Source organism: Prinia subflava, chromosome 6 (assembly GCF_021018805.1).
Source record: "Prinia subflava isolate CZ2003 ecotype Zambia chromosome 6, Cam_Psub_1.2, whole genome shotgun sequence".
Classification (NCBI taxonomy): domain Eukaryota; kingdom Metazoa; phylum Chordata; class Aves; order Passeriformes; family Cisticolidae; genus Prinia; species Prinia subflava.
In genome coordinates this window covers 9,479,718-9,500,608 of record NC_086252.1, presented here as the reverse complement: position 1 = coordinate 9,500,608, position 20,891 = coordinate 9,479,718, and the positions used below count along the sequence as shown (strand labels likewise).

General features: G+C 47.2%; 1 protein-coding gene across 1 annotated transcript; it reads right to left on the bottom strand.

The window, feature by feature from the left end:
• Positions 1-1,660: 1,660 nt before the first annotated feature.
• On the bottom strand, positions 1,661-19,658 carry LANCL1 (LanC like glutathione S-transferase 1). Its single transcript, XM_063400121.1, has 9 exons — positions 19,523-19,658; positions 19,242-19,359; positions 12,030-12,237; positions 8,094-8,229; positions 7,599-7,745; positions 5,473-5,655; positions 4,895-5,071; positions 4,542-4,614; positions 1,661-3,673 (listed from the first exon to the last, which is right to left on the bottom strand). Exons 1-9 carry the CDS (start codon positions 19,604-19,606, stop codon positions 3,597-3,599), a joined length of 1,203 nt encoding a protein of 400 aa, XP_063256191.1. The 5' UTR covers positions 19,607-19,658; the 3' UTR covers positions 1,661-3,596.
• Between the last annotated feature and the right edge of the window lie 1,233 nt (positions 19,659-20,891).

The window sequence follows — 20,891 nt, the reverse complement described above, 5'->3', positions numbered from 1 at the left end:
TCAGATTTGGCCAAGCTATTACACTGAGGTGCCAAACCATGGACAAAATAAAACAGGGGAAGTCGGAAAGATGAGCCAGTGGTGCAGCGAGGTCTGGCTGGATAACTGGTGTATGCCAGCAGCTTTAGGCACCCCTGGCTGCTTCTCCCAAGCTGCTTTTGTGGTACTGCACGTGAGGTGTGCCACCCTTATTCTTCACCTGGCGCAGCTCCAAGCCTGTCAGACAGAAACAGTCTGTTCTGGGGCAGGGGGGTGAGCTGGGGTTTGTGGAGGCTGAGATCTCTTCTGCTGTGCTTTTTCTCTATTAACTCTGGGAGAGCATCTGCCACGCCACAAGCCAGCAGCCTGCTCCAAAGTGGTTTCAAAGGGAAACCAGTGTGCATCAAATCCCTGCAGTAGTTCATAAATGGATTTATCAGCTCAGTGTGTCTGACTGCGAAGGCTACAGGGGCTGAGGTCAGCTCATGGCAGGATTTTTTGGCAAAAACTTTAAATAATGTTGGCCACTGATTTAGTGTCCATGCTGATTGCTGTTGGTGGGCATTTGAAAAGTTAGTATGTAGGAATGAGAAATTAAGTAATTCTGTTGTTCTCTTGCACTGTCTCTGTCACATCTCTGATAGCTGAGGCTGCTGTCAGCTCTGAGAGCTGAAACCATGTTGAGCTCTCAGGGGACATGCACACACAGATGGCATTTGGTTAACAGTATTTGGGATGTTTTTCAGCTTGCTGATCACACTGGTATACACAGGAGGTGAACACATATTGAGCCAGATGATAAAGCATTCAAAATATATTTTTTACTCATTTCTTGGGAATATAGGTTATTTTATGTATTTTTAATTTTTGTTTTTTAAAGAGACCACCATCATGGACAAACACAACCATCAACAAGTGTCAAATATCTATACTTCTGATTCATTCCCTCTCAGGTGGCTTGCTGAAACAGGACCAGTTAAGTTTTCAAACCTTGTCTTGATCCTGCTCCCTCCCTGTGGCACAAAGGTGGGTGGAAGTGGCAGCACCGCACCAAACCCCAATATGAGACAGGAAGGGTAATCACAGAAATTGCACTATGCTGTTTTCTCGTCCTCACTGCTGGACCCCCTTCCCCAAGACCTTTTCCACAAACCTTAATAGAAACTATAGAAAACCAGATTGTGTAGGACCTCAAGGAATTTAATATTTGCTTGTGCTGGAGGGCAGGATCACCTTCATCCATCCCACTCCTGACAGCTTGGTCTTAAAGCCTCCTTGAGGTGCCCTTTCCTCCTTTCATTGAGCAGGAGGTGCTTTCCAGGAGGATCCACCTCTTCCTTTTGGTGTCCAGCACTGCACACAGCTGTATTTTGAGCAATGAACAGTAACCTGCAGGACTGTGGTCTTCAATGGAGGTCTTCAATGGAAGCCACAGAGGGAGGATGCAGCCTTGGACGGAGACAGTGCAAAAAGATGCCCTGGGAAGAAAGCACAGCCTGCAAGGGAAAGCGCAGGACTGGCCTTGATGGATTGGAGATGAGGGAAAAATGTGAAATACTCATAACACTCAGGGTGGGTGGAAGGCCATTGAGCCTCCAGGAGCTGCCAGCACAGCCCAGCCTCTGTTGATCTCTTCAGAATGAATCCTGGTCACAAAGCAGGCGGTAGAAATAACCCCAAGTTTGGTTGTTTCAGCATTTTTATTAGACAGTGCTCCACTCAGCAGTTGTACACATGGCCCTGATACTCCCCTGAGGGGTGTACACACCCTGGGGCGTTATGCTCTCATTCCCCCCTGACCCAGGCTGCACAAATCTCCCTTTACAGAGGTGGTGCCCAGGAGAAACCCAGGCTGAGAGCAGCGTCCCTGCCCTGCCACACTGGGAGGTAACTTCAAGTACTGTTTGATTAGGCAACTCCTGTCTGCTTCCCAGTCACCTCCCTGTGCTGCTGAGGTCCTGTGAACGACAGGGGTGCCTGCTCTGAGTCCACATGAGCCTGAGCCTTCTGACAGGGATGCCCACCCTCAAGGAGATGAGCTTTTCTTCAAGTCAGGCTGTCTTTGATGGACTTGCAGAAACCTATGAGGGCAGCAGGAGTGAGGGTTCTGAGGAAACACGTCAGCCTTCCATGGCTGCTTTGTACTCCTTGCCTGTCCAGGTGTTCTCGAGGGGCTCCCTGCGCCACTGGGGCTCAGCTGCCCTGTCCAGGCACTGTGAGTGGAGCTGTGCCAGGCTTGGTGGTGCTGCCCTGCCACTGCTGGTCCAACAGAGCGGCTGTGCTGCCCTGCTACCCCTCCCCTGCCCTTATGGGACTCGAGGCACTCAGCAGCTCAGGCCTGAGAGATCAAAACCCACGGCCAGATCGGTGCAGGCTGAGGAGCTGCTCCCAAACAGCACAAAGCTGTGGGGCTGCCTCTGAAAACTCCCCTGAGCTCAGTGTTCAGCTCAGTGCTGAGAAAGTGCTTTACAGAGGCAGGTCCCGCATTTCTGTGAATTGGTGCAGCATCAGCCAAGGACGGAAAAGCAGATTTACTCCCTGCAAGTACCTGATCTGTCTGACACATCCAAGCCAGTTAACCTAGTGCAGATTTTCCAGTTGGGTCGGTGAGTGGCTGCAAATCAAACTACAACAAGCAGCAGCAAGGCATACAAGTGACACAAATTATCCAGGTTTGGGAAAGCTTATAAAAGAAAACATGTAAATAACATCTATACAGCTAATAGGTTAAACTTTGTCAGAACCCAGTGGTACACATTTCCCTTTTTGCTGCTGGTGGGCACCTGGCACCACCTAATACACAAATTTAAATAAAGACTACAAAATAAACTCTCGAACCTAACAAGAGATCACAAAAGCAAGCATGCTTAGCTCACTTTTGGACTGGAGTTTGCCACTGGATGACCAATGGACTAGCAAGGTTTAATGTGAGATGGCAGTGCATTACTTGTCTGTCACTGGAACAAATGCACAGAAGAGCTATAAACAGCCTTTCTTTGCCTTTAGAGCAGATAGGTGCAAACCCAGGACAAGCCTTTGGCATGTCAGTTCCAGCTCCGCCAGTTGCATTAAGATATTAAAAATATTTATAAAAGACTCCACAGTCCATCACATTCACTTCATGTGGGTGAGCCCAGATACTGAACCATCTGCTCTCTGGGTGCTCAGAAAGAAAACACTTGAAAACAACTGCCAGGGCAATAGTCTCAGTTTTCCATCTGTTGTTCTCCAAAGGCAGCTAAATTCCTGCAACTATTTGTTAGCACAAAAAGAAGTTAAATAGCTCCAGTTACATTCAATAGAAAACTTTTTCCCAGGAAATGGGATACAGGAAATAGCAAAACTCTGTAGCCAACAAAATACTGTACAGTTCTCCCTGCTCCCACCTGCAGCCCTGAGTTTTTAAGGGACAACAGCAAAATCTGCATTCTGTCTTTTAAACTAAACAATGTAATGAGACAACTAGAAATGTTAGAGAACTCAGCATGCCCTCAGGAGGATGGATTTACGTTCAGTTAGGTGAACAATGGTGAGTATGGAAAAGGAGAAAGCAGCCTTGAACTGCGTTTCCAAGTGCAGAAGGACACAGGCAGCAAACTGCCAAGCAGGATTCAGGTTTACAGTTCAAATGCAGGGAACTTGGCCTTGGTAGGCACCAGCAAGTCGGCAAGAAAGTAAATTGTTCCAGCCATTCCTGAGGATGAAAAAAACACACTGTGCTTTAGAGAAATCCCCTTTGGGCACCATTTTTCTCAGTTATTCAGGGAGTGAATGAGTTATGAAGACAGAAGAAAAGGTCCTAAATAATTTTCAATGTCTGAGCCCAGGTTTCCCTAGCAATTTTGGTATTTCAGTAGAGAAAAGCATTTTGTAGTTAATCAAATGTTGAAAAACACCTGGCAAAACATGATGGGTCTGTTCCCCACTCGAGCTCCCTCCCTTCTGCTTTACTGACCCACAAGTTCAACATGGGGCAGCTTTGTCAAACTCTGGTCCTTGTGACACTGCTGCCCTCACTGATGAAATTTCTGTTGTCCCTTGGCCTGCAGCAGCTTGGGGAGATTTAGGTTAGCTGGGGGGCTGGCTCCTTCAGCAAATACCCACTGATGGCAGATTTGGGGGGGCTGTTAGCAGGAGACCAAAGTGCCATAGGAACCAACAAGGCCCATAAAAGCAGCCCCACTTGTTCCTCATCTTTAGAATCTAACTGGAACACTCATGAAGGATTAAAATGTACAGAGAAGAGACTGCCAGAGAAGCCAGGCTACAAATAATCAAAAGGAGGCCTCTAGCAATGAAAGAATTCCCCTTGAGATCTGTATGAAAAATCTGTGTGGGAAGCCTAGGAGGACAAGCTGCTCCTCAGCTAAGACATCAGCCTGTGCTGCAGGGAGACTGCTTCTGGGAAAGGGTAGAAAACCCAGTGGGTACAATTTCCTTTCTGTCCTCTACACTGAGTTTTGCAAAGACTCCAGTGGAGTGTGTATTCGTTTTTCCTTGGTGCTGGAACAGCTTAGATCCAGGAGCAAAACACAAGGGGATTACCCAGAGACTGAGATTACCTTCAAAGAGGGAGAATGGGGTGTCTGGAGTCCGGCACCCGTGTTGCCCGTAGCTTAAACACCACTCTGCAAACTGAGAAAAGAGGTACAAGAAGTGTTCAAATTTGGTTAAAAGCAAGTCTTGAAAAGAAAATACCAACCCTTGTCCTCACATTACCCCTTGCAGAGCAAGGCTTCTGAGGGAAATGTCTGTACAGGTTGTCAGTGACTGCAATGTTGAAGGACTACTGTGGTGCAGCTGGTCAGATCTAGCTGCATGTCTGCCCCACTAGAAACTGTGTTTCAGAGGCAAAGGCAGTGATGTGGAAGGCAGAAGTGAATAAGCCCTTCTACTGCCTCACACACACTCTTACCTTGCAGGCCCTGTAGAGGTATTTCATGTTCTGAGTGAGGTTGTACAGTGCCAGGAAGGCGTAAGCATTGCCAGCTGTGCCATGGCACAGCCCGTAGCCTTTCTTCAGTAAGCCGTGCTGCCAGATCACTTCTGCACACTGCAGGGCATCATTCAGGTACTGCTGCTCCCCAAAGACCTGCAGAGACAAGGAACAGCTGTCTTTGCTGAGGAAATGTCCTCCACACACAGGGCATCCCTGTGGGATGCAGAGGCTTGGGCCTCCTGCTGAAGCGACTTTGCTGTTTACGTTTTAAGGAGAGTATTTTTGATATCATGAGTGGGAATGTAAGACAATTACTTCACACACAACTAGTTGTCACATCCATCACCTGCAACAGGACAGCCCACACAACTGATGGATATTTTCAGAAATATTTCTTTAAAAGACTAATTTCTGTATCAGTCAGGGGTTCCTGAGGGGTGATTTCACTGTAACAAGCCATCCTACTTCCAGGCAAGGGGGGTCTCCCAGGATCTCCTCTGGAGGAAGTTTCCCATTTGGGGGTCTCTACAGGGTCTTTGCAGGGTTTCTGGTACCTTGTATGCCTGGAGAAGCATGTAGATGACACCTGGTGCTCCGTGGCACCAGTGGACGAGCAGGTCTCTGGTGTCCCCGATGCACGGAGGGTAATTCCCAGACGGGAACTTCAGCTGGCAGACATAGTCCACGCTGGGCTTCACTGTGTTGTGCAGCTTCACTTGGCTCACTCCAAAGCCAGGCTGAGAGAGAGAGAACATTTACATCAGGGACAATTACCATCCTGGCTGTCCCTTAGAGACCCACGGTCTGCCCGGAAGGTGGAAACAAAGTCAGCTATGGCTACGTTCCCTTCTGCTCCCTGTGAATTAGGTGATTTATTTGGTTTGGGCTTTCACACTTCACAATTACCCACTCAGTCCCCAGCTGCTCTGCCTTTTGGCAGGGACTTGCAGTCCTACCCTTGCATCCCAGAAACAAAGACTCTTCCTAGCACGTCACCTGGTCCTCTAAGCACGAGAGCTTGCTGCTGCTTTTCCTGAAGATGAGCAGCAATAGCTTCAGGTACCCAGAGCTGAAGCAAGGAGATAACAGTCTAAAATCAGTATTTAAGGATGATTCCTAGCGCCTAGAGCATCTCAGCCCTCAGCTGCTGGGCCAGCCCAGCTGGCAGGCTGCAATTCTGTATCTTCACAGATATTGCTGGGTAATTTCAAGAGGTTGGTTGACTTCACTGCTGACCTCAGAGAGAAGGGAGTGGCTTCAGTGTCCTCTTCCAATGACACTGCCCCACATGAAATCTGTGCACTTCTAATTTCCTATGGCAGACTGCAATGAGCACTCTCATCTAAGGATCACATTGTTCCCAGGTTGGTAACTGGAAAACTAAAAATCAATACTTGTGCTGTAAAACCATTAGAGATAAAAGATGTTCTCCTCTCCATATTTCACATGCTTTCTTCTCCCAAGGCTTTTTTGTGCACCATGCTTGGCTGATCCAGGCTCCTTGTACTTCACATAGCAGAGAAGAATCAAGCCCATGCAATATTTTATGGGAGGCTTAAAATTATTTAAAACAGCCACTTGGGAACAAGCTCAGGGACTGGTACAAAATGAAGTTCACAGCACATCGCTGTCTCCCCTGCTCCCAGCTAGCTGTTCTGTGCTCCAGGGCAATAACCAACCTTGCAAACCCTCTTGCCAAACCTACTTCAAAACCACCAACCCTCTCTTCCTCTCTGAGCCACAGAAAAGTTATATTGACAGGACTTCTACTGATCCTCTACATGGGCTTTGACAGTCCTGAAGGAAAGTTCAAATGCTGAAACCTGGTGGCTTCCTTTTCCACCTCCTCTGAGAGTCTATTCTATGTCTATTATATCTAACAGAAGATTATAGATGATTTCTAGACCAAAGTAATTTGTGTTGCTCATGGGTGCTCTTAATGCTTTAAAAATTCAACGCTATTTATTGCTGTTATTTTTTCAAGTGCTTAAGCACTGTAAATATATGCATGAAGGGACCCACAGAGGGGAATTATCACCCTCATTTTTTTTCAGAGCCACAACAGAGAATATTGACAGAGCTCCACTGAGTTGTGCAAAATAGTGAGAATGCATCAAAGCAAAGGAGTGCTGCATCTCCCAGCCTCTTGTCCTGCTCTGCCTGCTCCAGGCACCACAGAACTCAGTGCCTTTACCAAAGTCACACCTCTTTCACATTTAGAAGCAGCTTCTGCTTTGTATACAAAGGCATTTCCCACTTTCCTACTATGAGCACAATTTCTTCCACCATGCGTTTCTCTCAGAGATTCTCACTCTAATGACCTGACACTGCTCTGAAAACCACCTCAGACCTAACCACCTCAGAAAATGCAGGGAGCCAGCAGATACCAACAAATGTGAATTACCATGAGGGGGAAACTCAGACCCAGCTGAGCTACAGGTCTCCATTATGTGACACTGCTGGTTAATGCAGGTCACGTTTCTCCACACATCTCCAAGGTTGGGGATTCAATCTTAGATTTGAAGAAAGCCTTTACAATTGGAAATGTGTGATAAACACATGGGTCAGTCCATTGGACAAGGTATCTTTCCCAGTTTGACATCACCAAGAGCAAATTCAAATGCTGTTCCTTATTCAAAGAAATGTGAAATAGCTGCTGAGGGCCTCTCCTGTCTCTTACCTGCATGAGGTAGTAGTAAATGCCAGCCAGACCATGGGCTGCTCCTACGTAGTACTCCTGGTACCACTCATACATCAGCGGGCTCTTGGCTGTGAAGTTCCTCTTTTTGGCTAAGCTCTCTCCTGAGGCCACAACTGCTTCACAGACCTGGGAAGGGATGGGAACAAACGGGAGTGAGGGGAATGCTGCTGTCACAGACACGGCACAGTGAGTATTGTGAGTATTGTGAGTATTGTGACACAGAGTGAGATTTGTTTTTCTGCCCAAGCAGAGGGTGGAATGAAATGAAATGTATGCCAGTACAACACTGCTGATGGATTTACCTGGACACTGGGGGACATGTGGTACTTTGTCCCTTTGGAAGAAAAGCAGGTATGCCATGATGTGGTTTCTCCCTTACTGCTGGAGTTCTTTACATCCAGCATTGATTTTTACCCACCCCAAGGTGAGTTGCAGGGGAAGAGACAGATAACAAATCAGCAAAAGGCACAGTACCTGCTGAATGTGACTCTGAGGGATCTTCTCCTCTCCGAAGTGCTTATTCACAAATATCAGTGCAGACAGATAGCCCATGCGCCCGTAGAGGAGCTCATCTGGCACCCGTGGGTCAGCCTTGTACAGGTGGAGCAAGCTACAAGGAAAAATTCACGTGGGGAGATCAGGGCACACTCAAAGCCATGTAAACAAGCACTGGGACTGCAGCTCAAAACCCTGGATCGCTCCTTCATGCTGCTTCTGCCCTAGGAGCTGGCAGGCCAGGCTCTGGCTCTCAGCCTTCCAGCTGCAGGAGGCGTGGAATTGCCTCTTCCTTTTTTGCCTTTTGTTTGGCTGATTGCTTCAGTCTGCTCTGCTCTTCTCAAACACTCATACTACGTGCTTGGGGTTTAGAGCACCAGCTTGGAAAGCTACTTCAGGGGGAAATCTGGGCTGAAAGAAATGGTCAGCATAAACTGATGGCTGCTCAGGAAAGGCTGCCCACCATTATCCCCTTGTGATGTTATTGGCAAGGCAGACACTCTGCCAAAACCCACTACTTTCAAATTAAATGGCAATCCTTTTAATTTGGCTGTTTAAGGAATACTAGAAAGTCAAACTAGTGCTAATGGTATGTGAAAAATCTCACCCCTAATGCTCAAAAGTCCTGATAGAAAAGCTCCTTCCTCCCCATGCCTGCAAACAACCTGGGCTATGCTGTCAGGTGAGAAAGAGGTGTCACCATGAGCTAAAAAGCTCAGTAAGAGGTGGAGCTACACATGTTTAACACCAAGCTGCTGTGGCCCATGGAAGAAATACCCTCCAGGGAGAACTGAGCAGCAGTGAGGACAGCTTAGCCAAGCAGGAGTGCTGTGGCAGTCTGAGGACCAGCTTGTCTGGCACCAGGCTTTAGCCCACAAGTGCAGAGTGAGGTCTGCTGCAGTCAAGTATTTTCTTTGCCACTTTTCTATTATGATATTGCAAAGCTGGTGATATTCTTGTGGTGCTAACAGAGACTGACAGCACTTCACACTGGTGCTTTGTAGCCCAATTCACTCTTGATGTGATTTTTCCTCTGTTTTACCTCTCATCACACTTCCAGAAAGACTGGATGTCCTTCCCTGTCAGGGCAGGAGGAAGCAGCCTGATTGGATTTAGCTTTATTTTTCGGTTCACCTGTAAGACAGCAATCTGAAAAGTGCCATCACTTTTAAAATACCAGCATAAATGGCTTTAAGGCTGTTTCCTGCTGTGAAACCAGCCAGGAAAAGCTCTGTGTGTGCTGAGCTTCCCTGTCACAGCTGTGTGAAGAACAGGAAAGGGGCTTTGGCAGCCTTTGCTCCCTGGGCTCCAGGGACTTTGCAAGTGAAGAAGCAACCAAATGCCTCAAGTAGAGAGGATGCTGGCTGTGACTTCTCATGGCAGGAAACCTTCCCTCGGCACTGGACTCCAAGCGAGCAGGGATTTTGAAGGAGAAAGGAGGGAATCTCAAGGTGGACTGTCTCTTGTACCACTTGACATGTGGACTGCTCCATGGGGGAGGTTTCTTTCTGCCAGGTTAAACCCAAGAGACAGACTTTACACCCAAGGCATGGGTTCTCCTCTCTGCTTCGGGAGCTGAAAGGAAAGGGCTGCTGCCTCCTCACGGCGCCTGTCTCAAAGTCCAAGGAAGGAAGATGGAGAGGGTTTCCAAGGAGGTGTTTGGACAGACAGACTCTGCCTAGCAGCAGGTTGGCCAGAGGAGAAGCTGGCTGGTGATGTTGTTCAGCTCTGAGATGTCAGGAAATGTCAGGTGAAACAGAAGGAATGGATGGATGCATGAATTGTAATACCAGCGGTAGGGATTTTCTCAGTTCTGGATGTGGTATCTTCTTTTCCTGGGGAAATCTGGAGCAACTGGACCTACTGTTCTTGTTCTTTGTGCAGTGCTGCTTTACCTCTAATTGCTTTCCACGCAGGATCATCAGGGGAGGAAGCCTACCAGGGGTTTCTGCTGGTTTAGAAATGTGGTCATGCATTCAAAAAGAGACACCTGGGATGCTGCTGCACTGACTGAATGCAGAATGCATTTCTCAGGTGTGGGGTAAGGTGGTCTCAAAGGAGGAGCCACTGCTATTCACATTTTCAGTCCATTACCTCAACTGTCAGCAACCAGCAGTTTCTGGACAGAGGGAAATCAAGGCAGCTGTAGAGCAAAATGGGAATTTTGTACACCATTGGCTCTGAAAGCAAAGCTTTGACCTTCTGAATTGGTGGGAGGTCAAAGGAAAAAGACAGGAAAAAGAGGGCTCCTAGAACACAGCTCAGATTTTCACAGGCTCTTGGAAAATAGGCTACCCTGAAACATTAGTCTCTCTGGAGCATAAAAACCCATTTTTTGGTCATGAACTCATTTAGGAAAAAGCAAGCTCCTGTCTCTTCCACTGCAGGTAAAACCTGGCTGATGGATTCTCTCCACTGGCTCTGTAAAGATGAGGTGCTTTAAAAGAGAGGACAGAATGCAGAGAGGCCCTTCTCCACAGCTCTGATAAAAAAGTGCTCTTTCTATGCACTTGCACTGAACAGCTTAGCAACTGTTCTGTAAATAAACTGCACACTCAAAAACCATTTCACAGTTTTGATTAGGGGAGCTACTTCTCAAAGAAATACTCTGTTTTAAAGGAGCACCGTCAGGCTAACTGCTCTGGGAATTGGCAGCAGAGTAAGGACAGTATAACTGTTCATTTGGGAAAGCCACATTTTTCTGTTTTCCTCCTTGCAGATGTACGAAGAAACCAATTCCCAGTGTTCTCACTTTATTAGACCATTAGATGGCAGTGCAAAATTAACCATGAGATTCCATTCTGCCACCAAACCACCGGCAGAACAAGAGGGATATGGGGAGGGGAGACCTCAGCAAGAAAACATGAATTAGGGGTTGTTTCTACTACCTGGGACTTAGCACTTACCACAACTGACCAGAACTGCTTGACAGATTAATTCCCTTTTTGTTAGCAAATAGGTTAACCATAGTGAGATTTGCCACTTTGTCAGAGCAAAATCTAACCCACAGATTATCAGAATAAAGGAAGAGTTGTGTCCTCAAACTGATTGTATCTACATAAACCAGAAGCTATTCTTAGTTAAGTGAGTGGGATCTTGGTGTCCAAACCATACAGGCACCTCTGATTGCCACCTGTGGCTTTTTTAAATTGCTATTATGCATCCCTTGCTCATGGCTGTTTAAGGGCAGTTCTGAAGCTCAGGGGTTTTGTCTTTCTTTCTGCTGATCATGTATGAATGGAAACTCTCTCCAGGGCTGTTTCTCACTTTCTTAAAACCCATCTCCCTTAACTGAGAAATGCTTGCAGCTACATCTCCTTAACTGTTTTCCTTCCTCTGTCACATGCTGATCTATGACTGCTTGTTTGTCCTTTTCTTGTCTTAAGTACCCAACAAAAATACATGTGAAAACAGTCGAGGAAAGGCAGGAAGTAGAAATAAATGAATCATAACCAGCTGCATTCTGCAATTGAAAGGCATGCTGTCAATCTTAGGTTTAAGTCAAAGACAACTAATAAAGAGCAAGTGGAAGCAAGTACCAAAATTAAATCTAATAATCTTACCACATTTTTCCTTTTCATCAAAATGACTGTAAAGCTAAATTAAAATGTTCTCAAAAAACACCAAACCCCACCTTCTGGGTTTTTTTTTTTGTTTTTAATTTTGGCACTTTTTTCTTCCTGTGTTTATCAGAATTATTTTTAAGATGGCAATACCAGCTGAACAATATCCTTGCTCCCCAGCCTGCCATGCAAAATGTGTTTGTCCTTAAATCACCTCTTTTCCCAGGGAAGGAAAAGTTTGTGCTGCCTCGCTAAGTTACTGGATTATTTCTCACACCAGACTGCAACAAATGTATTCACATTTGTCAGGGAGTGCTGGGAGTCAGGTGAAAGACAGAAGGGAGTGTTTTACCGGATGATGCAGTCCTCTGCCTGCTTGTGGTTCTGCAGCCTGTGGTACACCACGGCAGCCGCCGCCAGGGGCCCGGCGTCGCCGCACAGGAACGTGATGGATCTCCTGGTCATGCACCTCAGGCTCTTCTGCACGTACTCGTGGGCTGCCTGCAGGTAGGCTGGGTCTCCATACACATCGTGCAGGTGCAAGTACAGCAGAGCAATGCCTGCGGAAGGAACAGAAAGGCTGCAGACACTGCAAATGTCGGCTCTGTCACTGCAATGAACCTGCAAGTGTGGCCTGGCCCTCATCTAGGGCATCAGCCTCACACACAGGCTTCCCAGGGACATAACCCAGCTTCCTTTCCTGCTCTGTCATCTCCTTGGGACTTGATGCTGATTGTGAAGATGGCAGGTCAAGCCAACAGCAGCGTCTGACCCAGCAAGGCCTGGAGTACAGCACGGAATTGCATAAAATTTTATATACAATTACATACAATTTTAGTAGCAAGGAGCAAAAGATGAGACCTAGACAAACACACCTAAATCCACACACTGTACCTGTGACTTTTGCTCAGTAGGGGAGGGGAAAACAATCATCTTTGGGCAGATGGTACTTGTGACAGAGCAGAACTGAGTTGTCACCCTGTCCATTTTTTCCCCATGCTTGGAGGGTAAGGAGTTGGGTGACTTAGCTTGGATTGGGTTTTTAAAAAAAGTAACACACCATCAGCACTGAGAAATGGACCCTTAAGACATCCAGACATCCTTCTAGAGTTTTTTTTCTCTTTATTTCCATCTATTATTCTTTTAAAATTCATTTCTATTGGGAAGCACCAGCAGGGTGTTACCGTGATGTCCAGTTCCCGTGGACATCATCTGCTGTTGAGCAAGTCCCAAGCCCTACAGCAAGGGCTGTAGAAAAAAGGGACTGCCCAGTTCTCGTCTGCAGCACATCAGTGGTGAGATCAGCCCTTGTCTGAAGCACAGCTGCCTGGAATACCAGAAAAAGCTGCATGGTCCCCACTGGAGGTTTCCAATGGACTGGGCAGCTACAAAAGCAATTCTGCTACTGAGCAGTCACATCGATTGCTGTCCCTTCCCTCTCTGTGCCGTGTCTTCGCCCAGCTCTTGAAGGTTGTAGCAGGTAAATGAGGAGTTCTCAGTCAGTCTGTGCCTGAGAGGTCTGTCACACTTGAACCATCCTTCTGATCGGCGAGCCATCCTCAGATCTGCACTTAAGAAAGCCACTGGCCTACATCACTTTGAGAAGAGCTGATTTCTCCCCTTAACAATAACCATTTCTAAGAAGACTCAGGTCCTGCATTAAGCCTAAATTAATAGAGCCAATCTCTGCAGATTTTGATGTGTTAAGGTCAAGGGGGCAAGCGTGCTGCAAAATTACACTCCAAGGTACTGAGGACAATTTCAAACTTGGATAGTTTTCTCATTTTGCATGGGTAATCTCCAAAGCTTCATGTTACAGACAATTCAATTCCACATGTACATTTAGGTATAAAATTTCCATTTCCTGCTGAAGCTAATAACCTTGTCCTCTCTCTAAGCAATTCACTGCTAGCAGCTCTAGAGAGCTCAGCTGTACAGTGCCATCACTCAAGTCTGTAAGGATGGGGATATGAAGCCCTTCTTTAAAGGGAACCCTCCTTTTCTGGCTAGAAAATGTCAAGTGACTCTCCTTGATTTATTTAGTACCTAGCACATCTTCTAGACTTATTAGCCTGATAGCTGTCTGAGCACAACTTGCACTCTTGACTTGTCTGCTTTAATATACAACTTTCAGCTTTGTAAGTAGTTTCTGTTCCTGCTGCCATTGTACCACCCTAATTATGCACACAGGTACCCTGCCAAGACCACTGCAAGGACTGAATTCTTAGAAAGTAAATCTCAGCATTGTCTTCCTCTGATTTCTTTGCCTCTCCTCTTATAAACATTTCTCATCCCCATTTGTCCCAGGCCCAAGCATCTTTGGAAAGACTCCAAAAAACCCACTGACCTGCATTAAAGGATGAAGTTGCTTTCCCAAAACCTTTTTATTTAAAACTGAAAGGTCTTATAAACTGCATGTAAAGCCAGTTTTCCTAATTCATTCCTGCTGTTGTTTGATACTGGCAATATGTCAGTTGTTCACCAAAGTTGTTTGCTCTTCTGTTGTAGTTGGGCAGAGGAGAGGGAAAAAAATTAATGAAAGGCTCATGTGTTGAGATAAGGATGGAAAGAACAAAACACTCTGAGGGCAAAACAGGTTCAAATTTAAAGGTATAAAGTAAATTTATTATTAACACAGTCAGAGGAGGATAAAGAGAAGTAATAAAGCCTTAAATTAAACCTTTAAAACACCTTTTTTTCCCACCAGCCCCTCCCTCTTTTCCACCCACAGCGCAGGGAGACACGGCAGAGGGGTTTTGGACAGGTTCTCATATCCTCCTCACCCAACTGACTGGGTAGGTTTGTGACTGACTGGGTGTTTGTCTGGCATGCTTTAAGTGTATACAAACACGGCATCACCAGACACATGGAGCCAGGATCTGCTCCATTTCTGTGTGCTCTACAGGTCTGGTGTTCAGTGTCCCAGTTGGACACTGATTTTATGATCTCTGATTGTTTCCAAGCAGAACTGCCATACAGTGGCTGCCTGTGGCCTGCTACTGCCAAAGGTGTCTGGGTTTATTCTGTTCATTGTTTACTACCGGACCCTCTTCTCTGTAGTTTCTCAGATGTGCAAGCTTTTTGCTTCTTTCCCCTGCTGCAGAGCCAAACGAGATGGGGAATGCAGCAGAGAGTCCTTGATGGTAAGGGCTGCACTGAACACGTGCTGCTGACAGGCCAGCAGGGCTCTGATGGCTGAAACAGCCACCTCCAGCACGCAGAAAGCCAACACGCTGCAGCTGAATGCCAATGCCCAAGGTGCTTGCTCACTGCAGGGGATCAGGAGGCCAAAGCCAGTTGTGCATGTCTAACAAAGCCTGCTTAAACACCTTCAGAAGGACGGTGAGCAGCACCCTCTCCTCTCACCTTCCTTGCAGAGCACTACTTTGCACCAGAGATCTGAGAGGGGCACTGGAGTATGTGCTGTACACAGCAGAAATGGAACTGTCTGCACTTGTGCTGATGCCCTGACTTCAGCAACCATTTCCACAGAGCAGGAAATACCAGGGAAGGTCTTGCTTGGCAGCTAAAGCTCTGCAGTAAGCAGAAAGAGCACCTCATCTGTATGAGCACTCTGCTGATCCAAGAGAAGCTGTGCCTCAACTTCTCTGCAAGTTTAGACTCGCTCTTTTGTTGAACTGCAAGCAGTTTGCTTTGCAAGCAAGTTATGCCATTAGACTGTTCTGAACATGCCTCCTTGCCCAGCAGGAGCTGAGCTGTGCTGCTTCTGCCAAGGAAAGGAGTTGCCACAAGAGGGTATTTTGTTCCAAAGCAACCACCTTGAGTCTCAAAGATCTCAGAGATCTTGCACTGACCCAGGGCAGTAAGTCAGGCAGCAGCCTCAAAGCAGGATGTCAAACACAGGGGAAGATGCAGAAACCTATCTCTGCCCAGTGATGAAGCCTGATGGTTTCTAGTGATGCTGTTTTATCAAGTCAGGCATGGGGTAAAACAGCAGGGATGGCCCAGCTGAAAGGATAACTAGCATCTTTCCTGGTGCAGACACATGGGATGCTACCTTCCACTCCTAAATGCATGCCAAAACCACACTGCATGCAACAGAGACATCTCTGCAAGTCCACGTTCAGAAGTGTTGGGGAGCCAGTTTGCAGCTTATCTTTTAGTGCACTGTGGGACACTGGATGATTGTCCAGGATGCCTAAGCATTTATCCTGCCTTCAAACCTGGGTAACAGAGCTGCTTCTGTAAAATGTTTTACCCCATCACAAAATCCTACAGCAGGTTAGGTTAGCAGGGATCAGCAGTGATCTGCTCCAACCCTCTGAAAGAAAGGTCAACCTCAAATTTGCATGCCATTGCTGTGGGCTTTGTCCAGTCAAACGCTATCTCCAAGAACAGAAATTTCACATAAACCATCTGCCAAGCATTTGGCAGGAATGTGGTTTATGTGAGTGACCCAAGGCACTCTATTATCTCTCAGCAAATGCAGCCTCACTTTCTCTTGTTCTGTAGGGATTTCCTGAGGATTTCCATTTTTCTGAACAGGACTAAAAGGGATGTAAGTTCTTTGGGTGCTGAGGTTAAAACAAACCTATTGCACTAAAGTGAATCAAAGTGTTTTTCCAGAAGCTTTCCTGAACTGGTTTAGTCATAATTTCATTCTTCCATGGCTTTCCTTTCAAAAGACAACTGAGCCTTGCCCCTTGTCCCTTCCTTGCCAATGGACCAGCCAAAAGTTGTGAATGGGACAGGCCAGCTGGACTCACTTTGCAGTTTCAGGGGCCCTCCAGGGCTGAAAGCCATGAATAAGACATTGCCAGAGAAGGGAGTGCTTGCATGGGAAAAAAATTTCGAATGTATGACCATTGTGAGGAGGAAGGTGACTCTCTCCCTTATAAATCTAATCACCTTGGAAGGATGCAACAGTCCAGTAGGCACTGGGCTCAGGAGTGAATTTCCTTCCACTCCCCTTCCAGCATCTGAGCTCCCAGTCAAGACAGTCTGTGGAGCAAGGCCTTCTGCATTCTCACAAACACCAGCAAGCAGATACGTATCCCTCAGCACCCTCATGCTGATCTGTTTGAAAATGGATGAGGCTGTGCTTCTACCAGAGCTGAACTGCTTCTGACTCAGAATTAGCTTGGAGCAGTTTAGCTTTCCTCAGTCAACCAGTGATACCAATGACAGAGGTTGGGAAAAAACCTCTTCCACAGCAGTCTCCATAAACTGATGGAAAGCCAGAGCAGAAAACAACAGCTGAGGCTGGTCTGTGCCCAGGCACGTGCCAGGTGCTGCCTGTGGGGTCCTGATCTCTATGGGGAACTGGATGAGAACCCAACAAGCTGATTCAAATATGTTTTGAGGGCATTCAGCCATCTGCTGGGTAATCTTGATCCAAAGTGTGCTTTAACTGCCTCTGAGCTCAAAATCTGAGTCCTTCCCTCCCTCTGCTCCAACTTCATGTGCCAAGAAGCCGTGGCTTCCCTGGCACAAAGTGCACGTTGGGGAAACAGGGCTCTGTCAAACGGGAAAGAAACAAAGTTTACTTTATCCCAAAGTAAAATGCCAGCATATGCTGGGTGTTACTGAGTGTAATGCAGGACACTCAAGTATGTTACACTTCACACAGAGTTTGTGCCAAGAGAGCCACACTTCAAATCTCCCTTATTAGTGGCCATGAGAGTCAGGGTTGATTTCAGACTGCTGGGCAATGATTCACATGAGGAGATACTCAACAAGCCTTTCCTACACAAGCAATTACAGGAAAAAGCCACTGCCTTGGCCCAATTAATTTTGTCTCTGGAAACCGGCTCTGAATAAATTAATATAGCTAGAATTGGAAAAGGAGGTAGGGTGACAAAGTCATAGTGTAACATCTGCAAACTTCACCATGCTGGCTGTGACTTCCAGGAAATCCATCCATGGATTTTTTCCTATCAGCCAAGGCAAGAAGCCTGTGTGCCCATTGAGGAATGATCTCTAGGGAGAAAAGAGAAGAATCCCTCTTGCGAAACTCCCTTCCAAATGAAAACAACCTGAAATCCTACCAGAGCTCTCAACCACTGTTTCATAACTGCAGTCACTTTTCACCATGAAGTACCTTAGGACCACCTTAAGAAACGGAACATGGCCTCTGTGGAAAAGTGTTTTCCTTCTCTCCAAAGACACTGAGAGTACTGGCCATCAACTCTCCTCTTGCTCTGTCTCCTGAATTTTCTGGCTGGAGGCAGACTCTGCAATCACGACTGAAGACTACCTTTACCCAGGCAGTGCCTTTCATCAGAGGGGACCTCAGCGCAGGATCACACGGACTGGAGCACTGAACATGTCCTCCCATGGTGAAATCAGCCAGCACTCAGCAGCAATGTATAAATTCACTGGCAGCATGAGCAGAGTGCTGCCAAGACAGCAGCTGATGAAATCAATGTTCTCCCACGCTGGAATTTAATACTGGCATCCTAGAACTTCTTAGGAACTGCTCTTGAGTGCTCTCAGTGCCTGCCTGCCTTACTAGAATTCTGAAGCAGGCATTTCCAGCACTGCTGTCATCAAGCTGCAACAGTTTAGCAGCAGCAACACCACTCTCTTAAGCAAACTGTTGGCAGGCATTAAGCTCCACAGCACCCACACACAAGCCAGCCACACCCAGGCTGTACTGTAGAAAGTTGCCATTTAAGACTGCAGTATACTGCCAAAAGAAAAGAAGCAGCACCAAAAAATCTTGCAGCAAGCGTGAGATTAACTTCAACCACCCTAGGGTCTCTCCAAAGGCCTGGCACAGCACAGAAGGCAGGAGAGATGACAAAGCACACAGCAGCAGCTGAAGATGGGGCACAGGGAAAGGTGTGCTCTCCCTGGCACCAGTGGGTGGGAACAGGGAGACAAAGGCGGGCACACTCCCAAGGAAGGAAAACCAGCTTGAAAATGTGGGATAGGAGAAAGACAAGCTTCTGGAAGCTTTGCACACGAGTTAGTACAAGAAAGGCTTCCACACTTTGTTATACTCACATTAGTATTTCTGCTCCTTCTGACAGGCACTGCAGCAAAACTAGCGCTCACTACCTGGGGAACAGGCATGGAGCAATCTGCCAATCAGACAAGGTCATCAGATAAAATTCAGCCCGATCAGAAAAGACAGACATTATCTCAGGCCATTAACCTCACTGCTGCCAGATGCAAGGACTCCTTGCAGGTAAAGGACCTACCATGTGCACCTGCCTACCCCCGGAGCACTGCATGGAGCACTGCTTTTGTTGTTCATCATCCCCAGCATCGCTGGATTTGGTGTCTGTCCATTTGCAGGCTCCCATGTCTACCCTCAAGGAAGTGCTGGCTTTCTCTGTCACCTAAGTTCAGCACTATTAATCAAGACTAGACCCAATCCTGCCCTATAAGACTGTGGTCTTCCCTCTGCAGCACGGAACCTGCTTCAAAAATGGGGAGTCCAGAGAAAGACATCCCCTTGTTCTAACAGACTAGAATATGCAGAACTGCCATGCTTGACATGGATCTACTGTGACCATTGCAATGGCCAAATCTCCACGATCTGCCTGGTCTGGAAGTGCCCTCCAGGCAGCTCCTGCTCCATGGGATCCCACCCTACCTGCCCAGCCAGTGTACGCGGTGCAGTCGTGCGGGTCGGCGGACTTGAGGCCCCTCTCCATCTGCTGCAGCAGCTCCCTGATTTTGTTATTCAGCCGCTGCGTGAATTCGGGGGTCAGCTGTGGAGAGAAAACCCACCAAACGTGAAGGCAACGCCAGCAGGCGGCCGGGCATCCCTACACCGGGCGCAGGCGGCCGGGGAACCGCGTTGGTGACCGGACAGCTCTCCGCTATACACGGCCAGGGCAGTGCCCACAGCCGCCTCACCCCAGCCCCGCTCACCCGCCCGGCCGCGTCGAAGTAGCCGGTGGCCAAGGACTTGTCATAGTCCGCGTAGGGGTTGGGGAGCGCCCGCTGCGCCATCATGGTCCCGCTCGGCTCGGTTCCGTTCGGCTCGGCTCGGCTCGGCCGCGGCCCGCCCCGGAAGGCGCCGCTGCCGCCGCTCGGCCCTTCCCGCGCCAGGGGCGGGCTCGGCCCGCGGGGCTGCGGCCGGCGCGGAGCGGGGCCAGCCCGGCCGGTGCTGTGTGCTTTAGAGAGCCCTGCGGAGTTGAGGTCCCTCGCAGCTGATCGTGTAGGGGTGCATGTAGCTGACCCTGCGGGTTTTAGGGGCCCGTTGCTGCTGGGTCTGTGTGCTTTAGGGAGCCCTTTGGAGTATGAAATCCCTCACAGCTGATCTTGTGGGGCTGAGGTGTTAAAAATAAGACGCTTGACACGGCCAATATATCAAGCAGCAATTTAATAATTAATTAATTAACATGGTAAAGTGTGAGCAAAGAGGCAGCGCTGGGTACAGTGGTAGGGGTTTTCCCTTCCAACTGCACACCCATTGCTGGATTTGATGGCATTTTATACATATTCATAAGCTTTCTCAGCAGTTTCCATTTCTAGTTTTAACGTCACAATTCAATACCTAACAGCCATAAATCTATAGATTGTCCTGTATAATTCTATGGACCATTGTGATCTATTCTGATATTTCAATACTCCAGGATGTACTTCCAGGATACGTTTTCCAGGTGGTGGGATCTGGCTTCCAGATGTGGGGGTCCCATCTCTATTTTCAAGTCCATCAATTTCCAAATGCTGATGTCCAGTTTCCTTCTCCAGGAGTCATAAATCAGTGAGCTGAAGTCATATCTTCATGTCCAGGATGTTTTCCCACCTTATGTGAGGCCTGAGCCCCCTCCTTTTTCCTTCTTTTGTCTAAAAGAAAACCTTTTTGCACTCTAAAACTACAGTTTAAAATTCTTTAATACAAAGCAATCTTCTAAAGTTATAATTAAAGGACACTAATTGCAGAATAGCTTGAGACTTATAATAGATAATTGCAAGCAAAAGATTTATTCAAAAACTTCCTTCCATGCTTTCCTCAGCTGTTTATTAGAACTCATCTTTATAACTGTCCCATGGCTGTGTTCCATCACTATGATTACACAGATTTTCTTTATTTCCCTGACACGAAACATAACTTTGTATTTCACAGTCCCCACTCTGCTTGTATAAATTTTTATTTATCTTACTTATTCGTGTCTGGGTTTCGAATCTGGCCAAAACTTCAGAAACTTTTCCTTCTTTGTCCTTTTTCTTCAATTTCATTATTTTGGATATTTTAGATGTTTTCTCAAAATGGCTAAATTCCCCTGTAGCTATT

What these genes read in the sequence shown, in the direction of transcription:
- LANCL1 (XM_063400121.1), bottom strand. Translation starts at nt 19,606, where the DNA reads ATGATGGCGCAGCGGGCGCTCCCCAACCCCTACGCGGACTATGACAAG. An exon ending in GCAGAGGACTGCATCATCCG is followed by an intron (nt 8,230 to 12,029) that starts GTAAAACACTCC and finishes TTTTCCTTGTAG; the next exon opens with CTTGCTCCACCTGTACAAGG. An exon ending in TGCTTCTCCAGGCATACAAG is followed by an intron (nt 5,072 to 5,472) that starts GTACCAGAAACC and finishes TTGTCTCTGCAG; the next exon opens with GTCTTTGGGGAGCAGCAGTA.